The sequence below is a fragment of the Brienomyrus brachyistius genome, chromosome 1 (genome assembly GCF_023856365.1).
Source record: "Brienomyrus brachyistius isolate T26 chromosome 1, BBRACH_0.4, whole genome shotgun sequence".
Lineage (NCBI taxonomy): Eukaryota > Metazoa > Chordata > Actinopteri > Osteoglossiformes > Mormyridae > Brienomyrus > Brienomyrus brachyistius.
In genome coordinates, this window is record NC_064533.1 from 18,594,149 (window position 1) to 18,615,852 (window position 21,704).

At 47.9% G+C, this 21,704-nt stretch overlaps 1 protein-coding gene across 1 annotated transcript in view; it reads left to right on the forward strand.

Moving 5' to 3' along the window:
* Positions 1 to 410: 410 nt before the first annotated feature.
* The window catches only part of cdh2 (cadherin 2, type 1, N-cadherin (neuronal)), a 52,835-nt gene continuing 31,541 nt past the window's right edge, over positions 411 to 21,704 (forward strand). Inside the window, exons 1-2 of the mRNA XM_049020540.1 lie at positions 411 to 668; positions 3,348 to 3,456. Of these exons, the coding sequence (XP_048876497.1) occupies positions 621 to 668; positions 3,348 to 3,456 (157 nt within the window). The 5' untranslated portion in view covers positions 411 to 620. The remainder of the gene's footprint in view (positions 669 to 3,347; positions 3,457 to 21,704) is intronic.

Below are 21,704 nucleotides of genomic sequence, written 5' to 3' on the forward strand. Positions count from 1 at the left end.
TATACGGTGGTCAATAATTTTAGTTTAACTTGCTATTTCAGAAAACGTAAAACGCGGAGCGGAAACAGAGTTTACTTAACATTTAAAAACACGCGTTGTTTCCTACCGTCTACTTCATTCACTTTAAAACTAGTCTACTCGCAACTGATTAACCAAACAATACCACCAAATAATAGACCCTAAAACAGCAGAGCTAATACGTGTTTTGAAATGCAGAAGTCTCTATACCCCCCCTTTTAAACGAACCGTGGGATTGCGTGGGCCTGGATGGGTTATAATAAAGGAAGGAGAAATTCTTTTTTGTTGTTAAGGAGGAGGGGTTACTAATGTAAGCCAGGGGAGATTTAAGAGGGGGGGGGGCATCAATTTGAATGATGTGAAAATGGGCGATGCGACCAGCAGGGAGAGACAGTGAGGTGTCTGGGAGGGCTTTTTTGTACTGGTGAGCCTGGGAAGGGATTTGCAGCCTCAGTACCATACAGCGATCTCAGTACGGTGCGGACAGCGTTGGGTGGAGGCTGCTTCATGGTGCTCCCAGTCCTACCTTTGTTTCAGGGATCTCTGTAACGAGAAGGGAAGGAGCATTTTATCCCCGACTGCAGAAAGTGGATACTAAAACCATGTACCTTACAGGAAGCGCCCTGCTGATGCTCCTAGCAGCTTTGCAGGTAATGTTTGTTTAACGGCGATTTCGTACAATGTTGGGGAGTTACGCTGGCTTCTTTAGCGAGTCTCCGACGATGCGATACAGTAAAGATTCAGCGTTTCTCCGTCTTAGCATTCCCGATAGAGAGTGTTTTTTTTCTGAATATATGTAAAATATTAGTGGGATGAGTTTATATATATATATATTGTAATATAACAAATAATAGGTTTGGGACATCGTGCGTTGCTTTCAGATATACATGCCAGACATAAAAACGCAGAAACCGGCTGTTTGTGCCGGTTGCAAACACGATTCCGTTTTTGGTTGATTTTAGCGTTTCGAATGCACCAAATGTTTTCCTTATTACTAAATTTTACTCGGAAAATTAAAAATGCATTTTTCTTGTGGAGCACATGGCAAATTCCGGCATGTAGGACAGTAGTAGAGGTCCGTAACCTCAGCTGCTATGCTGTTTAGAGTTACTGTCCATGGTAGCGACATACTATATTCTTTTTTTCCCCCAAATGTCCCATGTTCGCGGGATAGGAAGCAAGTGCTTACTTTTTAATTAGAGCTTTTTCAGTGGCCTGCAGTTCTAAATTTATGTTTATTTCTTCCTTGGGGAGGGGGTTTTGATTGTGAAGCTTGTCACACGACTCTTTTGGGAAGAATTACTAACATAAACGAGCCTCCCGTTTGCCCAGCCTTTTGTGAGGTCCGGCGGATCCACTTACAGTCACAGATGTGTAAAGGGCGCTTGTTTGCGACCTGCGGGCATGCAGGATGGGCTAATGGGGAATATACACGTAGCGACGCAGTTAAAAGGCTGCAATCAACATCGGCTAATGAAAGCGCTTTCATGGCCGGAGAGCAGCCTCTGTGTCGCCTGCGAAGCACTTTCCCGTAAGATACTCGGTAGTTTTCAGAAGATGGAGAATTACAGAAAACAAACATATCGGTTTTTATCTTATTTATAGAGAGTTTCTGACTACTCAGGGCGAATAAATGAGTAAATTTCATTTCATCTTAGACAAGGCTATATCATTAAACTCGATTTGTCCCTTTTACGACAAATCGAGATTAATAACCTTTTGTCTGACAATTTCTGCTACGGTTTTACAATATTTCTATCGTGTAATAACTTGTGTTTGCGAAAAAGTAATGTTAGACGACATTTATATGGAGTAAGTGGTATGCACAGAAGAGTCTGCATTGTCCCTTGTGTGCAGTATGTGGCTGTGCAATCCGTTTAGTAATAAACACGATTTAACCCAGTTTAAATTCGAGTGATTGAAAATGGCAAGTGGCACGAATACCCACAAAGCAGCATTGCCCTGGAGCTCGGGCCACATTGTCTAAGGGTCCCAGGTCGAAATGGGGTCGGCGGTGTCAGTAGCTGCTGTATGGAGTTCGTGTCTATGGGTGCTGCGCTTAAAAGTTCGGTTCGCCCGGGTCAAACGTGTCTGTGATTTCACCAACTCGCGCCCCTCAAACCCCTCCCTGCACCTCCATCCCGACCCCCGCACGTCAATTAACATAATAGATGGGAGTTTTTTCCGGTTCTGGTATTCTTCACTCCTCTCCAACCCTTATCATTTCACGCTCCTTTATCCCACGTATTTCACAATAACGTTGGTGTGACATTTCCGTTCATTTTTTGATACATTCCAGTTTAAATGAGTGATTTGTAGATATTTTATACCACTGGTTACTTGGAAAGCATTCATATTTGATATGACTGACCAAGTCAGTTGTCTCTTTTATTTCACTTACATAATACAAAAAAAGCTTAATATGAATGGTTTTCAATATCACTTGCTATAAAAGAGCATGACGGCCGAAAGACTCCTTGCCCATGACTGGGTGTGGCTACCCTCACTTAAAAAAGGGACACAAAGGCCCATGACAATGTCAGTGTTGAAGACAATCAATAAATTGTTTATGGAGGAAATGTTTCTTGTTAAGTCCAGCAATTTCAGATTGGGTTTAAAAGGGGTGGGGTATGTGTAGGTCTATTGTGTGCCGTTCGAGGGCCGGAGTACAACGGCTCTTTTGAATAGCGTGGATTCGGGAGCGAGGGAGCGAGGGCTGCCTGCTATGGATAATGGTGCCCTGGGCTGCGCCAGAGTGGTTCCTAGAATGTGAGGAGCACACTCAGATTTATCAAGACAAACAAAACAATCAGAATAGCGACAAAGGAACAACAACAAAAAAAAAAATGCCAGAGGTCAGCCAATAGCGAGATGTGTTTGACTCTGAGGAGAAGCTCTTGTGAAAGAGAGCCAGAGTGGTGGGTTTAAAATTTCCGTCGAGACGCGGGCAATTATGCTGCATTTGCACAGTGAACGGCCGCCGCTGTCGCCTGCTTCTTCGTTTTCTTTCCGTGTCAAGTCTTTAAAACGATGTCCTACGGAGAAATGCCCAGTGATCAGGAGCCCAAAGCCCGTGTTACAGTCTGTTCCCAATGAACAAATGGGGTTTGTTCTTGCATAGCCAGGCTCCCCGGCAAATGCTTAACCCTTTGGCCTCATTACGCTAATTGCGGCTCACTTAAAAACAACAGATGCTGCTGTGTGACCAACGGCGAGTTCGGAAGTGACCTGGAGACGGCGAGGGTGGCGATTAAGAGCATCATAGTAAAATAATAATAATAATAATAACAATCAAAGGAATAACGAAACCTTGTGTGACTTCTTCACAGATCTCTGCAGAGGGTGAAGACCCCTCACCCTGCAAAGCTGGGTTTACGAAGGACGTGTACCATGCCGTGGTCGCAGAGAGGGTGTCCGAAGGCCAGCCAATTATAAGCGGTAAATCTCTTCCTGTTTCCTGTTTTTTATTTTCTTTGTGTTGGCCACTTGCCACACCCTGCTGTTCTGCAGTATGCATGGGACAGTTCAGCGAGCGCATGCCTGCACACATGTGTCTGTCTTCACGTCGAACTGTGAAAGATTCTCAGGACGTAGTGTTTTAAATTCCAGATGAAGCCATGGCAGGTCAGCTGGATTGGTCCGGACAGCATGCACCTTTGTCTCATTTTTGATCGGTCTGTGTCTCAGGAAGCTGAGACGAACGTTATGACACGGAGAGCGGGCTAATATTTGGTGTCGTAGTCCTATTGTGGAAGTATCGTGGAATAACGGGCCTTTGGGACAGAGTCTGTCATCTTCATTGCTGGCAAATGTTTCGAGTCACGCTGAAGCAACCCGTATAGAAGGTATTTCCTCAGGCAGAAGGACTGCCTTCAATTTAGTATGATAATAAGATGTCCGTACCATGGTGCTTTATTTTGTTTTTTTTTTTCCCAGAATGCACCCTTCATTTACTGCAGCCATTTATTTAGATTGTCTGAAACATATGAGTGCTGGATACAGCACAGAAGATCCTGCCAGCTCACCGGTAGTGGGGGGAGGGGGGGGTTCCGATTATATCTAATTGGAGCTTTAGCCTTAAGTGACGCCTTTTGCAAGCAAATAACAGGGGTGCGGGACCAGACACGGGTCAAGCACTGACTCCACTATCCAACCTCGGCGGAGAGACCCCACTTGCGAAGGGAAGCCGGGAAAAACAAAGGGGATATCAACACATCGTGCTCCTTGCGCTTAACACGGCTTTGGGCTGTGGTGCTGCTTATTCTCACGCACCAATAATTAATGAAGCGAGGAAGAAAGACTCCAGCGTTGCCCTAGGTGCCGGGGGCATTAATTGGCTGGATGTAATTATGCAGAATAATAAGAGCGTCACACGGCACAACATGTTATCTTGGGCTTCGCGAGCCTCAGGAGTTGATAAAAAAGGAACCACAGGCCGGGCGATTATGCGGCGAAAAGGTGAGGGTAGGGGGCCTCAACGGCATGGATGCATTTGGGGCTGGGAGGTGAGATTACCGTATGCCACGTGGCTGCAGCCCCCTGCGGATTCACAGGCAACGGGCAAAAACACCCATCCCCCCCCCACCCCCAAACACGCACGCCCGTCACCCCTCTACTGAGGCAACAGCTTGGTGATAAAGGTGTTTCGTGATGAGCCCACTTAGCCGAAGCCGAAATAACACTACCAGCAACCTGGAGGAATGGGAGAGGGCCAGAGCCTTCGTCCTCGGAGACAAAAGGAGAGCACAGCCACTGGATTTCACACCAGGCTCCCATATTTTACAGCTTGACTGGGGCTCTTAGTCACAGATGGTGGTACGGGAGCTTGGCGTGGGGGTTGGTCGCCTGACTAGCCGCTCAGTTGGCCGGTTACCTGTATGCGTCTGTGTTTGATCTTCTGTTTTCTCTTTTCTTTTGACTGGTGGATGAGCTATCACCGCTGGGGGGCCTGGGGCTTCCTTTGTTTTTTTTTTGGTTTTGTTACTTTCCTCTGCAGCTCTCTGACGGAGCAACATTCTTTGTCCTTTCCGAAGGACCCTATTAGATGGGGTTTTCTGCCACGCTCAGTGTGGGAAAGGACTAGCAAAACTTTATCTGCTAATGAATGCTGCCTTTGTCTTAGAAGACACTCCTTTCACTACATGACTGGTGGACCTTCCTCCTCAGTGGTAAATATTTTTTTTTTTTTATGTTGTCCTTCGACGGGTTTTGAAAAGCGAACAGATTTCATCAGGTCGGGTTATTGTCATTCCGTGTTTGTTCAGACAGGAGATGAGAAAAAAGCGCCGCATTCGCGTCGGCCGGAAAGAAAAATCATTTCGAACCATATGGTTGAGTGAAGCTTTCCACCCACACCTGTAGTGCCTCCGTTTCTAAAATTTCTTAGTCGTGTTCTCTACACAGGCTGTGGGAACCCAACACTGGTCTGGGAAAATGAAAGACATAAAAACTTCTCTATAAGACGATGCATTTACCCCTTAGCTCATGTCACGGTAATAAGAAGTGGTGATCTTATTTTTGTACATTTCAGCGGAATGGTATTTGTATTCCCGACTGATCTAAGATGAATTTAGCAGCTGGAATTACTGCAGTGCTTCTTCTATATGTTTCCAAAATTGGGATTCTCTTTGAGGGGTACAGCCAGCTGAAGTAAACCTCAGGTAGTAGAGGCAATTACATGCACAACTGGTTTGTGTGGACAGTTTCAGGCTTTATAGTAATACTCAAATTAGCTACTTGTGTGAACCCAGAACCAATTAACAAACAAAGAAACAACATGTCATCCTCTAAACAAAACTGACCTTCCTGACAGTTATTTGCCTATGAAACACTTATTGGGAGATCTAGCTAATTATCCTGAATACAAGCAGATTGTTTGTGTTTTTCTTCCTGCAGTACTTCTTGTTGAAGTTCAGCCTTTCGGCAAACTGTGAGCTCGTTATTTATTGATACTTCTGGCAAAAGAGGAGCTTATTTTAGCCTGGAGGATGAGATCTGGGTGCCTGCTTGTTCAGTCAGTGCCTTTTCTTGACTTTTTCAAAAAGTGATTGTGCTTGTTGTTCATAAACAGAAAACCCCCCTTTTCAGAGAACTTAGTTCACTTTTGCTGCCTAACAGACACTTATATACAAAGTGATTGCTGTCAGATTATTTACACACTTGTAGGTTTTCTCTTTTTGTCAAGTGCTTGAGTTTTAGGGTACAACAGCAAGACCTTAGCCATTGTGCCTCTTGCTGGTTGTTCCCACACTATTGTGCAGATACACTGACCTGTTTGCCCTTCTTTGGTGCGCGGACTGCCAAAGGGTAACACGTGACACCCTTAACGGGATCTGGGAGACAATGTCCTGCTGAACAGGTTGGCCGGGAGAGGGGTAACCAGATCTGCATCCTCTCTTTGAGGAGGAAAATACGCCAGGGCTATGAAACTCTGGCAGATTTCTTCTCAGAAACCTAGTTTAACTCCCCAGTGCTGCCCCACGACAGCTGTGAGATTAAGAAGCAATTACAGGATATTCTGTTTGCATGCATCGCTGCTCACACTGCAGAGAAGTGCCAAGTTTCTGCCTGCGCGTCGACGTCCTGACGTCGGGCAGGAACAGAGTTCCCGCACCCCTCACATGCTGGGGTTTAAGTGCCCGTATACAGAGCTTTTGAGTTTCACAGCCTGCCAGACATCCACCTGTAGATAAAAATGTGAGGACGCTCGTCCTCGCTAGTAGCTTAATGACCGTGTCCGGAGGCCGGGCCGAGCCAGAGCTTGTGCTACCCCATCCCTGGCTGTCTGTCTCCATTAAACATTTCTCTCCCCTCTACCTCATTCCTCACTTCAGAGTACGCTCATTAAGCATTCATGGTTGGTTAGAAAAAAGGCTGATCCTCTATTTCAAGGCTGGTCAGTCTTATCCAGAAAGGGCCGTTGTGTGTGCAGGTTTTTGCTGCAACTCCCTAATTAGATTATTAATTAGAAGACTGACTGGCTGAAGATTCTTCACACCTGGGTTTAAGCAGCTGACCTAATGGTTGTCCCAAAAACCTCCACAGACACTGGCCCTTTGCGGATAAGATTGGCTGCCTCTGCTCTACTTTAGCCACAGTAACTGAGGCATTTTCATTAGCATTTATGTTTAGCCAGATTACAGTTCAGACTGAGCCAACCCGAGCCATAATTCAACCGCACAAGGTACTGTGTGCCTGGCTAGATGTGGAGCGGGTGTGGCGACAGGAATGCATGCACGCACGCACGCACGCATACACATGTGCACACACACGCACGCTACCCTCACATAGCCGCACCTGAAATGCAGCAGCTCTCTCGCTGATGCACTGAAACTTTCCTACACTTGTGTGGCAAGATGAACTATAAGCACATCTGTGTGAGAAAGGCGTAGTGTTGGGCCGCGCCCCTCCAACCAACCACCGCAGCATTTCTTCATGCTCCAATGTTATTTGCATGTTGGTGATCGCAGCTTGACTGCCCGTTCTGTGAAATTCCAGCACTAACGATGATCCAGCTGCTACAACGGAGAACATGAAAAGGCGATTAAATTGACTGTGGCCCTTGATAAGGCCTGCAGACAATCAAAGGCTCTAATTTCTCCTACACACCAAAATGAAATCCCTTTAAACTTCGACTGGATTAGTAATTCTTCAGAAGTTAACTCGTCTTTAATATAAAATTGATATTTTTGTTGTGCAGATTTCATGCCTGTGACTTATCTATAAAAAAGGGGGACATGGGTTCTTAATTATTTAATTGAAGCAGCAGGAACGATTTGAATAATTAATGGTTTGGTAGAAATAAGGTCCATAATTAAAAATTGGCTGATCCAACCCTCGTTTTAAGGATCGAGTCAAGAATCAAAAAACACTTTGTCGAGTTCTACCATGTCTAACGAGCCTGATGAGTAACAATTCTGCATTTCATGACAGCTTGTGTCCATAGTAGTTAGAAACGCAACATATGGCGTATTTTTGCTAAATCAGCATACTGGTATTTACTGACCCGTTTTTTTCTCTTTTTTAGAGGATCGATAAATTCTGGGTCTTTCTTTGGACTGATCAATACAGTGTAATGGAGTCTGTGCCCCAGTTCCCAGATAAGCGGCCTGATGGTGGCTGACGGATTCGGTTGCTTTTATTGTTATGAATCCTGGGATATTTCGCTGTGGGCGCCCAGAAGTGGGGGCTGAAGAATCCCAAGTTTGATCTGCTGTGAACTGGGCAGCACAAGGCTCCACATCATACAATTGGTCCCTTTAAATGTTAAAATTACCAGTGGTGGGGGGAGTCTGCATGTGTGGTAGCTGAGAGAGCGGTAGTCTTAGCCGTCAATAATGAGGCACCAGCCTCATATAGAGTGCCTTGGCCAGGAGATGAATTCCAGGATGCGTGTTACACTGACGAAATAATGACACCTCGGCAAGGTGCAGTCATGTGAAGATCGAGATGCACACATGCATTCCAAGGGTGACTCCTGGGCACAGGCATGAGCACAGGGTCTCTGTACAGTTTACAAAGAAAGATGTTCACTCTAAGCTCTAAATCTGCCACCACGTTCGATGAAGGAGAATAGTGCAGCGACAAAGGACCGGGAGGTTGCAGGTTTGAATTGTAGGAGCAGCTGTGAAAGCTGTGTTAAACTCTGTAGCTTTTGGAGAGAGTTGGTAGGCTCAGCTGTGGAGTGTGTGTGTCTGTGTGTGTATACATATGGATGCTTTGGTGCATTTTTTGCTTCATAAGGTCGTGGTTAACCATGAAGTCTTACCGCAGAGTACAATATTTGCTTGTCTGAGTATGTTGTCCCATGTTTCTGTAGTAAAGATATGTACATTTACCCATGTAGTAAAATTACAGGTTTGATTCCCCCTCCTTCCAAGACTTGTTTGCTACTGATCAGAGATGCAGCCAAACACAAAGATAATAAGTTTTGAATCACCATCAAAATTTGCTTACCTCCCCAGTTCGTGAAATCTACAGAAGGGGGCATCCCCACCTGCTCCCCCAGGGTTGGTGATTTGGCAGAATCACCCAGGGCGGGGACCCCACCGGAATTTATTTCTGGCTACGAGCCTGAGGCATACCATAATGTCAGGTTTTCACAGCTGTAGTGCCCCTGTGTAAGCACTGTGTTTGGAACTAAGCTGGCATCCGGGTACAGAGATGAACTTGCACCCAGTTTTATAAGGACGCATGAAGTTACTATCTGTGCGCTTGACTCTGGAAGCAGCCAAATAAACCGGGTAATATTAATAATCCTCCATTAGAGACGCTGGGCTGCGAGGAGGACGGCGGGGACGTGTACAGCCGTTCCATTCCTCCTGAGACCGGCGTCATCGTTTGCCAGCAGTTTCCATGGTTTCTTGTCTCATTTCCGCGTCTGCAGGCCCATCCTCGGCGTATAATTAGCCCATTACATGGAGAAGATGGCTGCAGTGCCCGCAGGCCAAACAGGGCGAATGGCAGCGGAGCCGAGAGCCAGTACCAGGAGGCCGATACCGCTCACCGAATCACGGCAGTGGCTCCTCCAGACCCCCGTTTATTTTGATCCTTGTCGCCTTCATGATTTTTATTGACATTTACTCGAATCAGGCAGAGCCGCCCAGGAGTCCGCTAGAAGGCCACTGTTCGCCCCGTGTACAGTAGGAGGTGGCTGTTCCTTTCATCTTTCATCCCAGTCTGTTTGGCAGCTTAAAATACACCGGGGCCCGCGAGTCTACAGGAGCGGGGCGCCGGAAACAGAGCATGAGCTTCACTCTTGTGTTTTTATGCAAGGAAGAAAAGGAGATTCTGGGAAGAAGCAAAGATAAGTGTGCTGTCACAGGCAGTAGCATCAGCGCCTTAGAGTCCGGGCCCGTAACTCTGGGCACTGCCGGGGTTCCCCACCTACACGTTTAGCCGCCATGTAAGCAGCATCCGCGTCGGCCATCGACAGGCCACCCGACCCTGGACATCGCCCAGATGACACGTGCGCCCAGCACCATGGCATGGAATGTTTGTTTTAGTGGGGGGGAGGGACATTTGTGGGATTCCACTCTGATGGTATAGTGCTGGTGTGGGGGCGGTTCGGTCGACATGGAAAATAACACCATTCGCCTTCTACTCTCGTCCTCCACAAAGGGCGCCGTATCCTTGCCACCGCTGGGACCCGATCCACATTCCCCCCCCCCCACCCTTTGCAATATTGTCTTTAGGTTGTGTGCCCCCCACCCCCCATTTTTGTCTTCTTCTTCGCTTCAGCTAAAATCGTTTTGTGCTGGAATCCAGCGTTTTATTTTGGAAGTAGAAAGCCGGCAGGAATCCTCAGCAGAGGAGCGCTCGGATGGGGCTCGGAAGGGGCTCGGATGGGGCTCGGATGGGGCTCGGATGGGGCTCGGATGGGGCTCGGAAGGGGCTCGGATGGGGCTCGGATGGGGCTCGGATGGGGCTCGGAAGGGGCTCGGATGGGGCTCGGATGGGGCTCGGAAGGGGCTCGGATGGGGCTCGGATGGGGCTCGGAAGGGGCTCGGATGGGGCTCGGATGGGGCTCGGAAGGGGCTCGGATGGGGCTCGGATGGGGCTCGGATGGGGCTCGGATGGGGCTCGGAAGGGGCTCGGATGGGGCTCGGATGGGGCTCGGATGGGGCTCGGAAGGGGCTCGGATGGGGCTCGGATGGGGCTCGGATGGGGCTCGGATGGGGCTCGGATGGGGCTCGGATGGGGCTCGGATGGGGCTCGTCGGAGCGCTCCGGAGCGCTCCGGCCCTCGGCTTAGCTCCGAGTCATCTCGCGGTGCTCGAGATAAAATCTGAGTGCGCCCACTTAAATTTGACAGCTCTTTATAGCAAGTATTATGAAGTGTTAGAGCTATAGCAACAAATTGCGCTGCATTACGGACTTTCTTGCAGGGGGCCGCGCCGGTGTAATGAGATAGGTCTGTTGGAGCCCAAAGAAAATGAGAAAGCCAAAACGGGTAATGATAAGTCGTGTGGAGGTAGGGGACTAAACCCACCCCTCTCGCTATATTCCTTGGTGGAGTAAATGTGGGATTAACCCGTCAGCGCACCTGAAGGGGGTGTGGGCCATCCGATGTAATTGAAGCGAGGAGGTTAGGCTGAGGGGGCGTCCTGTCAGAAAACAGCAACTCCTCAAGAACGTGGCCCGCTGTGTGCTCCTCACCGTGTTTATTACATCATCCAGGCACCCCCCACCTGCAGACGAGCTGTCGCCGCCGGTTCTATAACCTCTCCCCCCCCCCCCCCCCGTCTCTCAGCACAAGCACCCTTGAGTGCGACCAGATGAACGAGGACTTCCCCGCAGCCGCCTGGTCCACCTGTGGGCATTTTAATATCACTGGCAGCCAGGGAGAGCCGCATGACTGCGGCCACAAACTCCCATGCTTGACCCAGCGTGACACCCACCTTTGATGGGGAAATGAGTTTGTAGACAGTGTCAGAATATTCGAAGGCAGGTAAATGGCCTCTTTATGATGCCGAAATTCATGTCCTTCAGTTTGCAGGAAGCGCAATTCATGATTAAGCCGTAATTAACGAAAGGCATAGGAAGGTTCCTATTAACCGGGTTCCTCATATTTCACTCTACATAATGTAGGCTGCGTCTCTTAAAAAGACAAATTATTTGTTCATCGCCAGTGGGGAAGGGGTGTATTTTCTATTCAGTTTGGGTTAGTTCCTTTTAGGTCCATAATCATTTTTAGCAGAGAACTAAGACACTCAGGCCAACGGTAAATAATTAATTCATATTGCCTTTCATTTGTGGCAAGAACAATGTCATGAACACGGAAATTGCTGTGGAGTTGGAGTTGTTTTTGGGTTCTCACTCTGGAAGGCTGCGACATTAGTTTGGGCTTGTGGTCGACCACAGACCGAAGGCGAGCGAAGTTCACAGCGGGTGCTAGCGGATTTTTCAGGGCAGGAATCCGACTCCGGCTTACTTTGCAGTGATGGACTGAACAGACCTTTTTACTCAGCCTGTCTCTAATTATGATCAGAATTAAAAACAGGGGGGGGGGAGAGAAAGAGAGAGAGAGAAAGAGAGAGAGCCAGTCAGTATCAGCAGCTATTCAGAGAATGTCAGTAGGGGGTGAAAACTGCTGAGGAATCTGTTTGGTCTGACCTCAAGCATTACTGCCTAGTTACAAGTTTCAGACATGAATGGCTTTTTCGCTGGGTAGGAAGCACCTTTTTATTCGTGCCGAGACTTATCTTGCTTAAAAAATAGTTTCCAATGTCTTTTTTTCCTTCGTATAAGTTCTTAAACTTACATTTCGCTTTCCAGACAAAAGCACTCTGCACAGGAACCCAGAAACCTCTATAACAACAGTTGATTCTGACCGCACAGTTTTAAAACCAAGATGCCTCTTTTAGCTTTGTGCTAAAAAAGGGATTATTAACCTGATGAATGGGACAAAACCAGGACCAAAGCTGTACCAGAGCTCGACTTGTTTTATGAAGCGCTTTAGTGGGAAAAAAAAAAACGTCCATTCAGTCGTGAATATCGCTGACACGGAAAATGCAGGAACCCCCGTCTCTGGAGCAGACGGTAGCCTTTGGTTAGTTATCCAGCACAGGACGTTCACCATGATGCGAAAGTCCGTAAGAATTCCACCCGTATGTCGCACACCCCTGCGGAATGGCGGCCCAACCCCTGACGCCGACCCGCTGCGCCTCGACGCCGGGCGCGCTGAATTTCACAGCCACTAGCTGGGCGAAGCTAAGGTGCATTCGCGGTTTATTTTGGGCTCCGTTCTGAATTCGCACTACGGGGACCATGATAATAAACAGACCCTCTAAGCCCAGGGGGGGTGACAAGGGGGGTGCGGATGGACATAATAACTCCAGATAAGATAGGTCCAGCTATATCATGTGACCTCTGTCTGCTTCATTTGCTTGGTTTTTCGTAGTGAATAGCTACGCGATTATTGCCTCCAACATACACTGTCCTGAGATTTGATAGCTGCAAGTGTAGGTGCGAAAAATGCAACGCAGACAGTTTGTGAGACCTAATGTGGATTTTGGCAGCCGACATATTTGCGGTGGATATGGGAACAGGGCGGTAGAAACAGTTGGCCGGAGAATATAAAACGACATGCAGTTTATTTACCACCACAGATAATTCTCGCTCAGCCTTAGCTAAGGTTATTTGTTTTCTGCGATTTGCATATCACTTGCATCTGGGGCAAACGATTCTGGGAATATGGGACAAAGTAGGAACACCCTCATCCAGCCTTGGATCCGTCCCACTAATGTGCAAATTAATGGCCCACTAACACTTTTTTATGGAACTTTCCACACTTGAAGGTGTCGATTCGTGATGTGGGGCCTCGGCTCGGCCCCCCAGCCGCGGATACGCCTCTGCCGGTTAGGGATGAAAACTGCTCCATAACTGTTCTTTATCTTCTTCTTTTTCCTCTTCCTCCCTTCCAAAATGGCGGCTGAGAAAAAGGTCGGGGAATTTCGGTAATCCCCAGCAGCTGGCTTTCCAGTCTGTCGCAAACCAAATTGAAGGACGGCGTGGCCATGTGATCCGTCACACCCCAGCACACTCGCCATTGAGCGTTAGAGAGTTTCATGCCAACGGAAGAAAGATCCCACTTGGGACCCTCCTGGGAGAGGCCTTAATCCTGCCGTGATCACTGGTGGCGTTTATGAGGTAGCCAGCAATGTTGTGTGCAGCGGCGTCGCTCATGTTCTCCTCCATGAAGGAGACAGCGGCAGGGCACTCAGACACCATTTGTTTCTTTTTTTCATCGCAAACGCATTTGCTTTCTGACTGGGTTTAAACTTCTCCATGGCAGCTAAGACACATGCTGTTTTTCTTTTTTAATACCATTCCTGGATTTCTTCTCTAGAATGCCCGTCTCCTTGGTGCGTTTTTCTCATGCAACCGGAGCCCACAACCTGTCCCATGACAGCTGTGTGACAGAACCGTAGGCGAAACCACGCCGGAGTGATGCTGACATGTGCATGGGCCTGCTCAGGAACGTTCGCTCTGTTACCAAGCACAACTGCTGGGCCCAGCTCCTTGGCCCCTGCCAGAACCTCTTCTGTAAGCTGTTCTTCAGGGTGGGGAGAAAGAAGGAGCAGTAATAACAACGAAGAAAAAAGAAAGGGAACGTGGAATGTTCTGTTCACATTTCACGCAAAACTAATGAGGGCATGTGTTAGGAATTAGCGTTAGCATAACCTTAAAGCAGCGTAATGTTCTGCAGATGTGTTCAGCTACTGTTGCTTTGATCGTTTCTCATGTAAAAGGGAGCACTGTAAAAACAGAGCAGGACCTTGTGCGAGTGCCCGCTTATCTCCAGGCCTTGTCTACCCTACTGTGAAAGCCGCCCTGACCGTGAACCACTGACCCACTGCTTCGAGTTCCCTGGACTCCCCAATGCATGGCCGTGAGGGCCGGCTGACATCCGTCATCACAAACAAAAATGAATGTTTAGAAGACCCTATGTCGGCCGATTTTCATTTTGTGCAGATGAATATGCACATCAAAGGCATGTGTGTATGTGTGTGTGCATATCACATTTGATTGAACCCTCTGCTTGGTGGTGCTACATCTTTTTGCTGTGAGGTGTCACTCTTCTTTTTGGGCGGAGATTCTGGAGGTGCTGACCATCACAGTCTGTCTCAAACAGTCAGCCAGTTAAAAATGTTTGACAGGGAAGTGACAGATGTTGTTAGATCTGCAGGTGTCTTCTGACGTAGTTGTGAGCACCAGCCACCCCTCGGTAAACTTTGAAGTTGCCTTTGTGTGTTTTTTCACGTCATCGTGCAGGTTTGTTATTGTAAAGTGCCCCCCCCTAATCTCCCGGTGCTGCAATTCAGCGCTTTCAGGTCCTAAAACACTTCAAGACAGGGTGTGCTCTGCTGTGTTTATACAAATTCCTCGTTTCAGGGGGTGAAGGGTTTTTGCCCGAGACTACTCAGAACCATTTCATGGTCTCTCACTTTGCACTTTGAGGGTTCGTTTTTGCTGAGCCTCCTCTGAACACCCACACGTCAAGTAGCGAAAACATTTTGCCCACCTTTTAGTTTGAGCCCGGGATAATCGATTGGTCACTCTCCACTGGCAGGAACATTGTCTCAAAGATGCAGCTTTTCTTTTTCCGGTTTCGGCTTGGACACAGAGGGCTGAGGTTCACATCCGGCGTCCAAAGTTATTATCAGAATGCCTCCGTCACAAAGGTGGCTGTTTGAACAATGAGGTGGAGTGTGCTTTTTATGGTAACAACCTCTCTTATAGAAACATTTCTGCAGCATTCTTTCTGCTTTCCTGGCCCCGTGGGTTTTGGAATCTGGAGATTCTGCTGGCTTCCATATTGGCTTCCCCCCAGCGTCTCTGATGGATTCGACACAGCTGACATCGTGGTGTCACGGTAGGGGGAGGGGGCTCACCTAAGCACAGACCAGTGGGGAGTATGTTTGTGTGCTGTGGGTTGCCAAGAGCGACCAAACTTGGTCTCAGCCACCACTTTCATTTTCTCCCAATGGGCACATCGCTCCATTCAGCCGCATCAGAGTTAAAGGTCGCCGTTGATTCTTAATAATTTAATTTTTACATTGTTTACAAGCGATAAAAACGTTATTGCCTTTTTGCCCTTTACAGACAAACCTTCCTTGCTTTAGGCTGGATAGTTGATGATTAACAAGATTAAATTGCTTTGAGAAAAAAATGCTTCACTTTAAACTTGTGTTTTGAAGCTGTGTAACTGCACATTTATAATTTTCCGTATAGCACGTCAGGCACTGCCAAACGAGCTCCATGGCCCTGAGCGATTAAAGAAAAGAAAAAAAGCAGTGAGGTTATTGCAGATGATGCGCGCAGGCGTGTGTGCGCGGTACAGGAAGGCAGCACTGGCTGCAAACAGGCACCAAACCGGACCCTCTGGGGGTTCTGTCTGACTGAGCGCCGTGGGGCGGAGCTAATAAGACGTGGGCAGGACCTGGCCGCCGCTGATGACCAGGTTTCTGGTGCAGTAATAAACGTCTTCAATGTTCCTAACAGACCCACACTTAGAGTCAGGGGGCTGGACATGTAGTCAGATGAGAAACCTGGAAGGCTCATCATGAGACCCGCAGGGCACCTCGTCATCGACGACCCAACGCCTCTCTTTGGCCTCCATGCTCGGCTATATTTGTGGGAGATGTTTTTTTTTTGTTTCTTAGGCAGTCTTTCCATCCAATTGAATGTTAAAGGGAAAATATTTAAAGAAAGCATTATGCCCCATTCGCAGAAACATTATTTTACATGGAACGCTCGTCCAATTGTGCTGTTACTCTCAGCTTGGAAGGAAAATCGATGCTTCCCCAAAGATTTGGCAGATTTTAGTTTTGGATTGTTGCGGTTATTCCATATGCCAGCCACTCTATACGGAGCCCCAATCCCGACCGACCTACTCTCCTCCTGATTCCATTATCCTTCTGTGTCTGTCACTAAGCTTCAGGACTGTGACGCAACTGTGTCCTGCTGTCCTGGGGCTGCCGCAGGTGTCATTTCCTGTTCCTCCCAATGTACCCACCTTGTAACATGCCAGCATGGGGTAGGCTATTAATGAGTAAACCCAAGTGCACAGGGGGCCTTTGTGAGACAGAGGATTAGGCGAGAGCATGCACACATGCACACACACACAACTGCGAAGATTTAGCAAAACAGCAGCAGGCTCCCTAAACACCGCCTGTGTTGTGGGCATAAAAGCAAGTGTTGAATTAACAAAAGGCAGAGAGGTCTTTGGGTGTCTGCTCATATGCCTGCTTAGATGGCTGCTCAAATGCCTGCTCAGAAAGCTCCTGTCAGGGTCATTTATGCTTTGCGGTCTCTTTTATTTGGGTCAGGCACAGTGCTAAGGCAGATCTTATTATAACCAGGACTGTAGCAGAGGAAGTCTGGTTGAGTCTCAATGCCTTTCCCAGGCTATGCAGGATTATTCAAAATTATTTTAAAATTTGGAGTCGTTTGCAGAAGAGAGAAAAAACTATTATTTTATTTAAATATCTCCAACCCTCCCCCCCAAGGAGCTTCCTGTGATAAGCCTTTATCATGCGCTCTTGGGTAGCATTTGCCCACAGAACTCTGGGTAATTTCTCCTTTCACTGGCCAAGGAGAGGCCCTCTTTGTGTTCGGAACAGCATCTCCGCCTCCGTCGGGTTGGATTTCTGCACTGGGGCCGAGGATACCTTTCAGGTACAGTGGGAACAGTGTGGCCACGGTGTAGCGGGGGGGGGGTTGGTGGTGAAGGGGGCTGAGTGCAGGCCCTGGGGACCCCCCAGCGTAGCTATCGGCGGTGCCCAGGGAGCCCTATTCTCTGGCAAGGCTCAAAGGGATTGCATGATGTGCACGACCTTTGGCCCCCACTGTGACGGTATGCAAATGAGCACTCTGGGGGGTGGGCCTCATTTTCTTCGAGCCTACTCTTTTTTTTTTTGTAAGAGCTGTAACTTAAGCAAGGAAACCCATGTGCTTGTTGTCCCTTTTCTTGTGTAAAGGTAACCGGAGATGCCAGCCTTAGTACTCCAAAGGCTGTCATTGTCTGATGGGAGGCTGGCACTTGGAAGGCCAATCAGATGTAATGGGCGGAGCTGGGAGCGGCATGGCGGTTTGCGGGCACTGCCTTTTCCCAGAACATGTATCACTGTGTCCAATGCTGCTGTCTACTTTTCATTCGGGAAACCTGATATCTCTGCAGGGCTTGTAGGAAGGGCAGGTTAACTCCCTGCGTTAAGGACCGTGTGTCTCTTTACAGTGCTTTTTGTGTGGCTACCTCTCTGGAAAGGGGGTGGGGGGGGGGGGGGGGGGGGGGGACACCGTCCAGGCTTTTGTATATCAGCCTAATGCTTTTGTGAGAGAAGCTCCACACTGGAAGAAAATATGTCCTTTATTCAGCCTCCCATTCTCACCGACCCCCTCGTCTCTGCTCTTCCCCTCACGGCGTCCCTGCATAGTACCCAAGATGCATTACTTCATCATTCCTTTCATTGTCGCAGTGTTGTGATCCCACATCAAACCTGGCTTCAAAATGTGACCGAATACATAGAATTCATATATTTATTCATTAGTTGTAAAATTCTGCTTCATTAAAATGCACTGCTAATGGCATTTTCCGCTTACACCCTGGGTAGGGCAACGATTTTCCTCAGATCCATTTGGCCGATGTTGCGATGTCCTGCCTGATGTGTTTGCAGAGCCGATCTCTGTCCATGCGTCTCACTATTTGCTGAAAAAGGGCAGTAGGCACTGTCGTTTCCAGGGCGACTCAGCGTTCGCTAAAAGCCAGTTCCTGGACGGGCGCCGGAAACCAGGTTTGTGAGCAGAGCTGGGAGAACGAGTGAGCGGTCTCCTAACTTGTTACTCAGCTGAAGTAATGAATAAACGCCACTCCGAGGTTTGGTTCCCCTGTTGACACCATCTTAGCGCCCAGACAGAAATTACTGTTCAAACTCCCATGTTTTTAGATTCTGAACCACCCGGCAAAGTTGAATGAAATTTAGCATCAGGTAATGAACTGAGCAAAATTCACGAGAAAACTGGAAAGCTTTCTGTATGACACAGTGACCAAACCTGACTGACTATGGCAGCACTCACCCAGGTTAGGGAACACTGCCCGCACTCAAATTCCCGCTTAATTCCTCATTCACAGCCCTTCTAAATGTTAACCTAATGGTGTGGAGCTCTCTGGAAGAAAGAGAATTAGTGCAAAACGAGAAAGGGGCAGAATTGCATTAATTTGAGATTTGAGATTAGAGGTTTAATATCCAGCGAGTATAATGCACCACTGCGGATAAAATGTGGCTCTCTGTCATTTGGAGCCGAATCACACTGGGTCGTTAAAAAATTGATCAGCTAACGTAAACTGAGCCGGCAGACTAATAAGACCCCTGCTCCCCTCCCCCCCCGTGTAAAGGGTCACTCTGCCCTCACGTGCGTGAAAGAGCAACATCGACTCCTGGCACCAAATTACTCCCCATGTTTGCCTTCAGGCATGGGTTTGGGGGGAAGGGAAGTCGGGGGGGGGTGAAGAATTAGGACACCAGCTGACGTCCATCTAATCCCCTTGTATATTTTCGCTCAGTCACCAGTACGTGGGCTGTTCTTGCTCCCCACCCCCACCCCCCTCCCCCCTCCCACCCTCAGTGTCTGCTGGGAGAGAGAAACAGAGGAGCAGGTGGCTACTCTGTGTGTACCTGTGGCCAGTCAACCGATCGCTCATCAGGCCTCATCTTCAAAAGGCCCTTTGAATAGGTCCTCTGGCCTCAATGTCATCAAGTTGTCTTTTTCAGTGCCTGCTCAAAATTATAAACTTAAACACTTGAAAAGCTCCCGATGATTACATAGATAGATAGATAGATAGATAGATAGATAGATAGATAGATAGATAGATAGATAGATAGATAGATAGATAGATAGATAGATTTTACTTAGACTAGGGGGAACATAAATTTTCATGTGTATATTTTTTTTTCATTTGAATTTTAAAAATTTGGGTAGCAGATCAGGGTGCCTTGACCCCTGAATCCTCATTGCTGTTGCTTGTCAGACCAAAAGCGCTGCAGCTGTCCCAATCGATCAGTCTTATCCTCACCTTGTGAAACGGCCACCTGCTGCAGCACTCGACAGCGGCGGAAAACATTCCAAAATACATTTTTAGCATGAAGATTAGCCATATCAGTTTTTCATATATTTTACTGCCCATGGCTGCTTTTAGGGGGGGTGATGCTGTGTTTTTTTTTTTACCTTTTAAAGCAGCTCTGCTTCACGTTTCTCATGTTTCATGTCACTTCAGCGAGCTGATTCCTATATGTTCCCGCCCACGCAGATTATCGTATAGGGAGACGGCATGTTAGTTCTCAGCGTCCATAACCGGCTCTCATCATTCTTCCACGTTGCCCCTGATGGTAAATCAGCATCCTGGGAATTAACGGCGCCGCTGTTGTCCTTTTTGTTCGCTCAGGGCTGGAAACCGTCCAGTCTGTTCTTCTCTTTGGTGTGTCAGGTTGCTCCAGTTCCTATGTCTAATGGCCAGATCGCGCCGGCGGCCTCGCTGCGATTCGCAGCCCGCCCGGCTCCAGGCTCGACCCGCAAGCAGACAGGAAACAGCGCCACACAAGCAGGATTGGTTTCCTTCCCAGAAGTCTGCGCTTCCAGAGCAGGGCGTTCCCCAGTACAGCCGGGACCCGATCGACTTGTGTGGAAGTGGCTCTGGGTGGGCCCGTCATCGCCCGCCCCATACGCGTCTGCTCGGCTGATCTTGGGCTCCGGTTCTGGAAAACAACCCGTTCCCACAACAGCGAATTCTCCAGCATGTCGTTTAACACAGTCATGTGACCCTTGAAATAGTGTATACAGGTAGACACATGCGGCAAACGTTTCGCGTTACCTACATTCTCCACACTGCCACCTGTAGGTTGCCTGCCATGTCATTACACGCTACATCCTTTGTGGCCCAAAATGTGATTTCCTGCCAGACTTAAATTACTCCATGCAATCTGATAGCATATGAAAGGATTTGTATTTTTTTTTTTTTTTTTTGTTTTTTTTACTAATTATGTTTCAAGCTGGTACTTGATTTGTATTGATTTAAAGGGGGTGGCGATTCCTGAGCAGGGCAGTAATCAGCTGGCAGTTTAAGGCCTCTTAGGAATGATTACTTTAATGATTACTTTTGTTCGGAGTCCTTGTGTCAGCGACTCAGATGGTTAATCAGACCTCAGAAGGTCCCTTTTTTTTGCCCCTGTTTTGTTTTGCTCACTATCATCTGGCTGGGGGGGGGAGGAATCATATTCCATATCCTTTTGTGTACAGTGGGATGAAGGTCGGTGCTTCAGACTGAGGGGGCCGACAGCATCCATCCTCAGCGCGCCTGACAGTTTATGGTCTGCCGTCGAATGACATGAAGGATTTGGCCGCATGGCGGACGCGGGGCCACATTTATCCCGTCATCTTGGCGCTGGCCCACTATGAGAGCAGTGCCAGTTTGCTGGTTAAATATAATATAACTTTGCTTGTGTGCTGAAAACAGCCAATTAAAATACAGTCCCAGCTTTGCACCCCCCCCCCCCCTGTTGCCGTCGTTCTGTTCAGAGTCAGTCAGGTGCATCTCCTCTTTATCCTTCAGTCCGCATGCACCCCCCCACTTTTTTTAATCAAATCCTTTTCTTTCTGCCTTTTATTTGAAACCGAGGCCCATTTCCTGAACCGCACACCCACCCAATCTGCATTAGGTACATACGCTGTGCTGATGGAGTGAAACACATTTGCATGTACGGTATGTTCCGTCTGTTTTGTTTCTCCGGGGTAGTATTAACTGTGTCACCCCCCCCCCACCCCTATATCTTTGCCTATGAAACGTTGCTATAAATCTTGCACAGGGTGCCCTGGTGCTCTGAGGGTATTCGAAACTGCTGTGGTCAAAAGGTTAAAACATGTCTGGTGGCTTGAAAAGACAAAAAAAAACAGACTTGCGTGCGGACAGCTGGGGCTCGTCGACTCCACCACGCTCATGTTTGTAGAGGGATATGACCGTCACGATCAATCACGTATGAGGGAACTCTGACCAAATTCATAAGTGCTGTAAAAACAGAGAACATTCACCGTAACCCAACTGCAGAGCCTCCCTTTATGAAACGCGTTTCATAAACATATTCTGTAATTATTAGCAGACGCTTTTAATTTAGTGTATGATGACATGACATT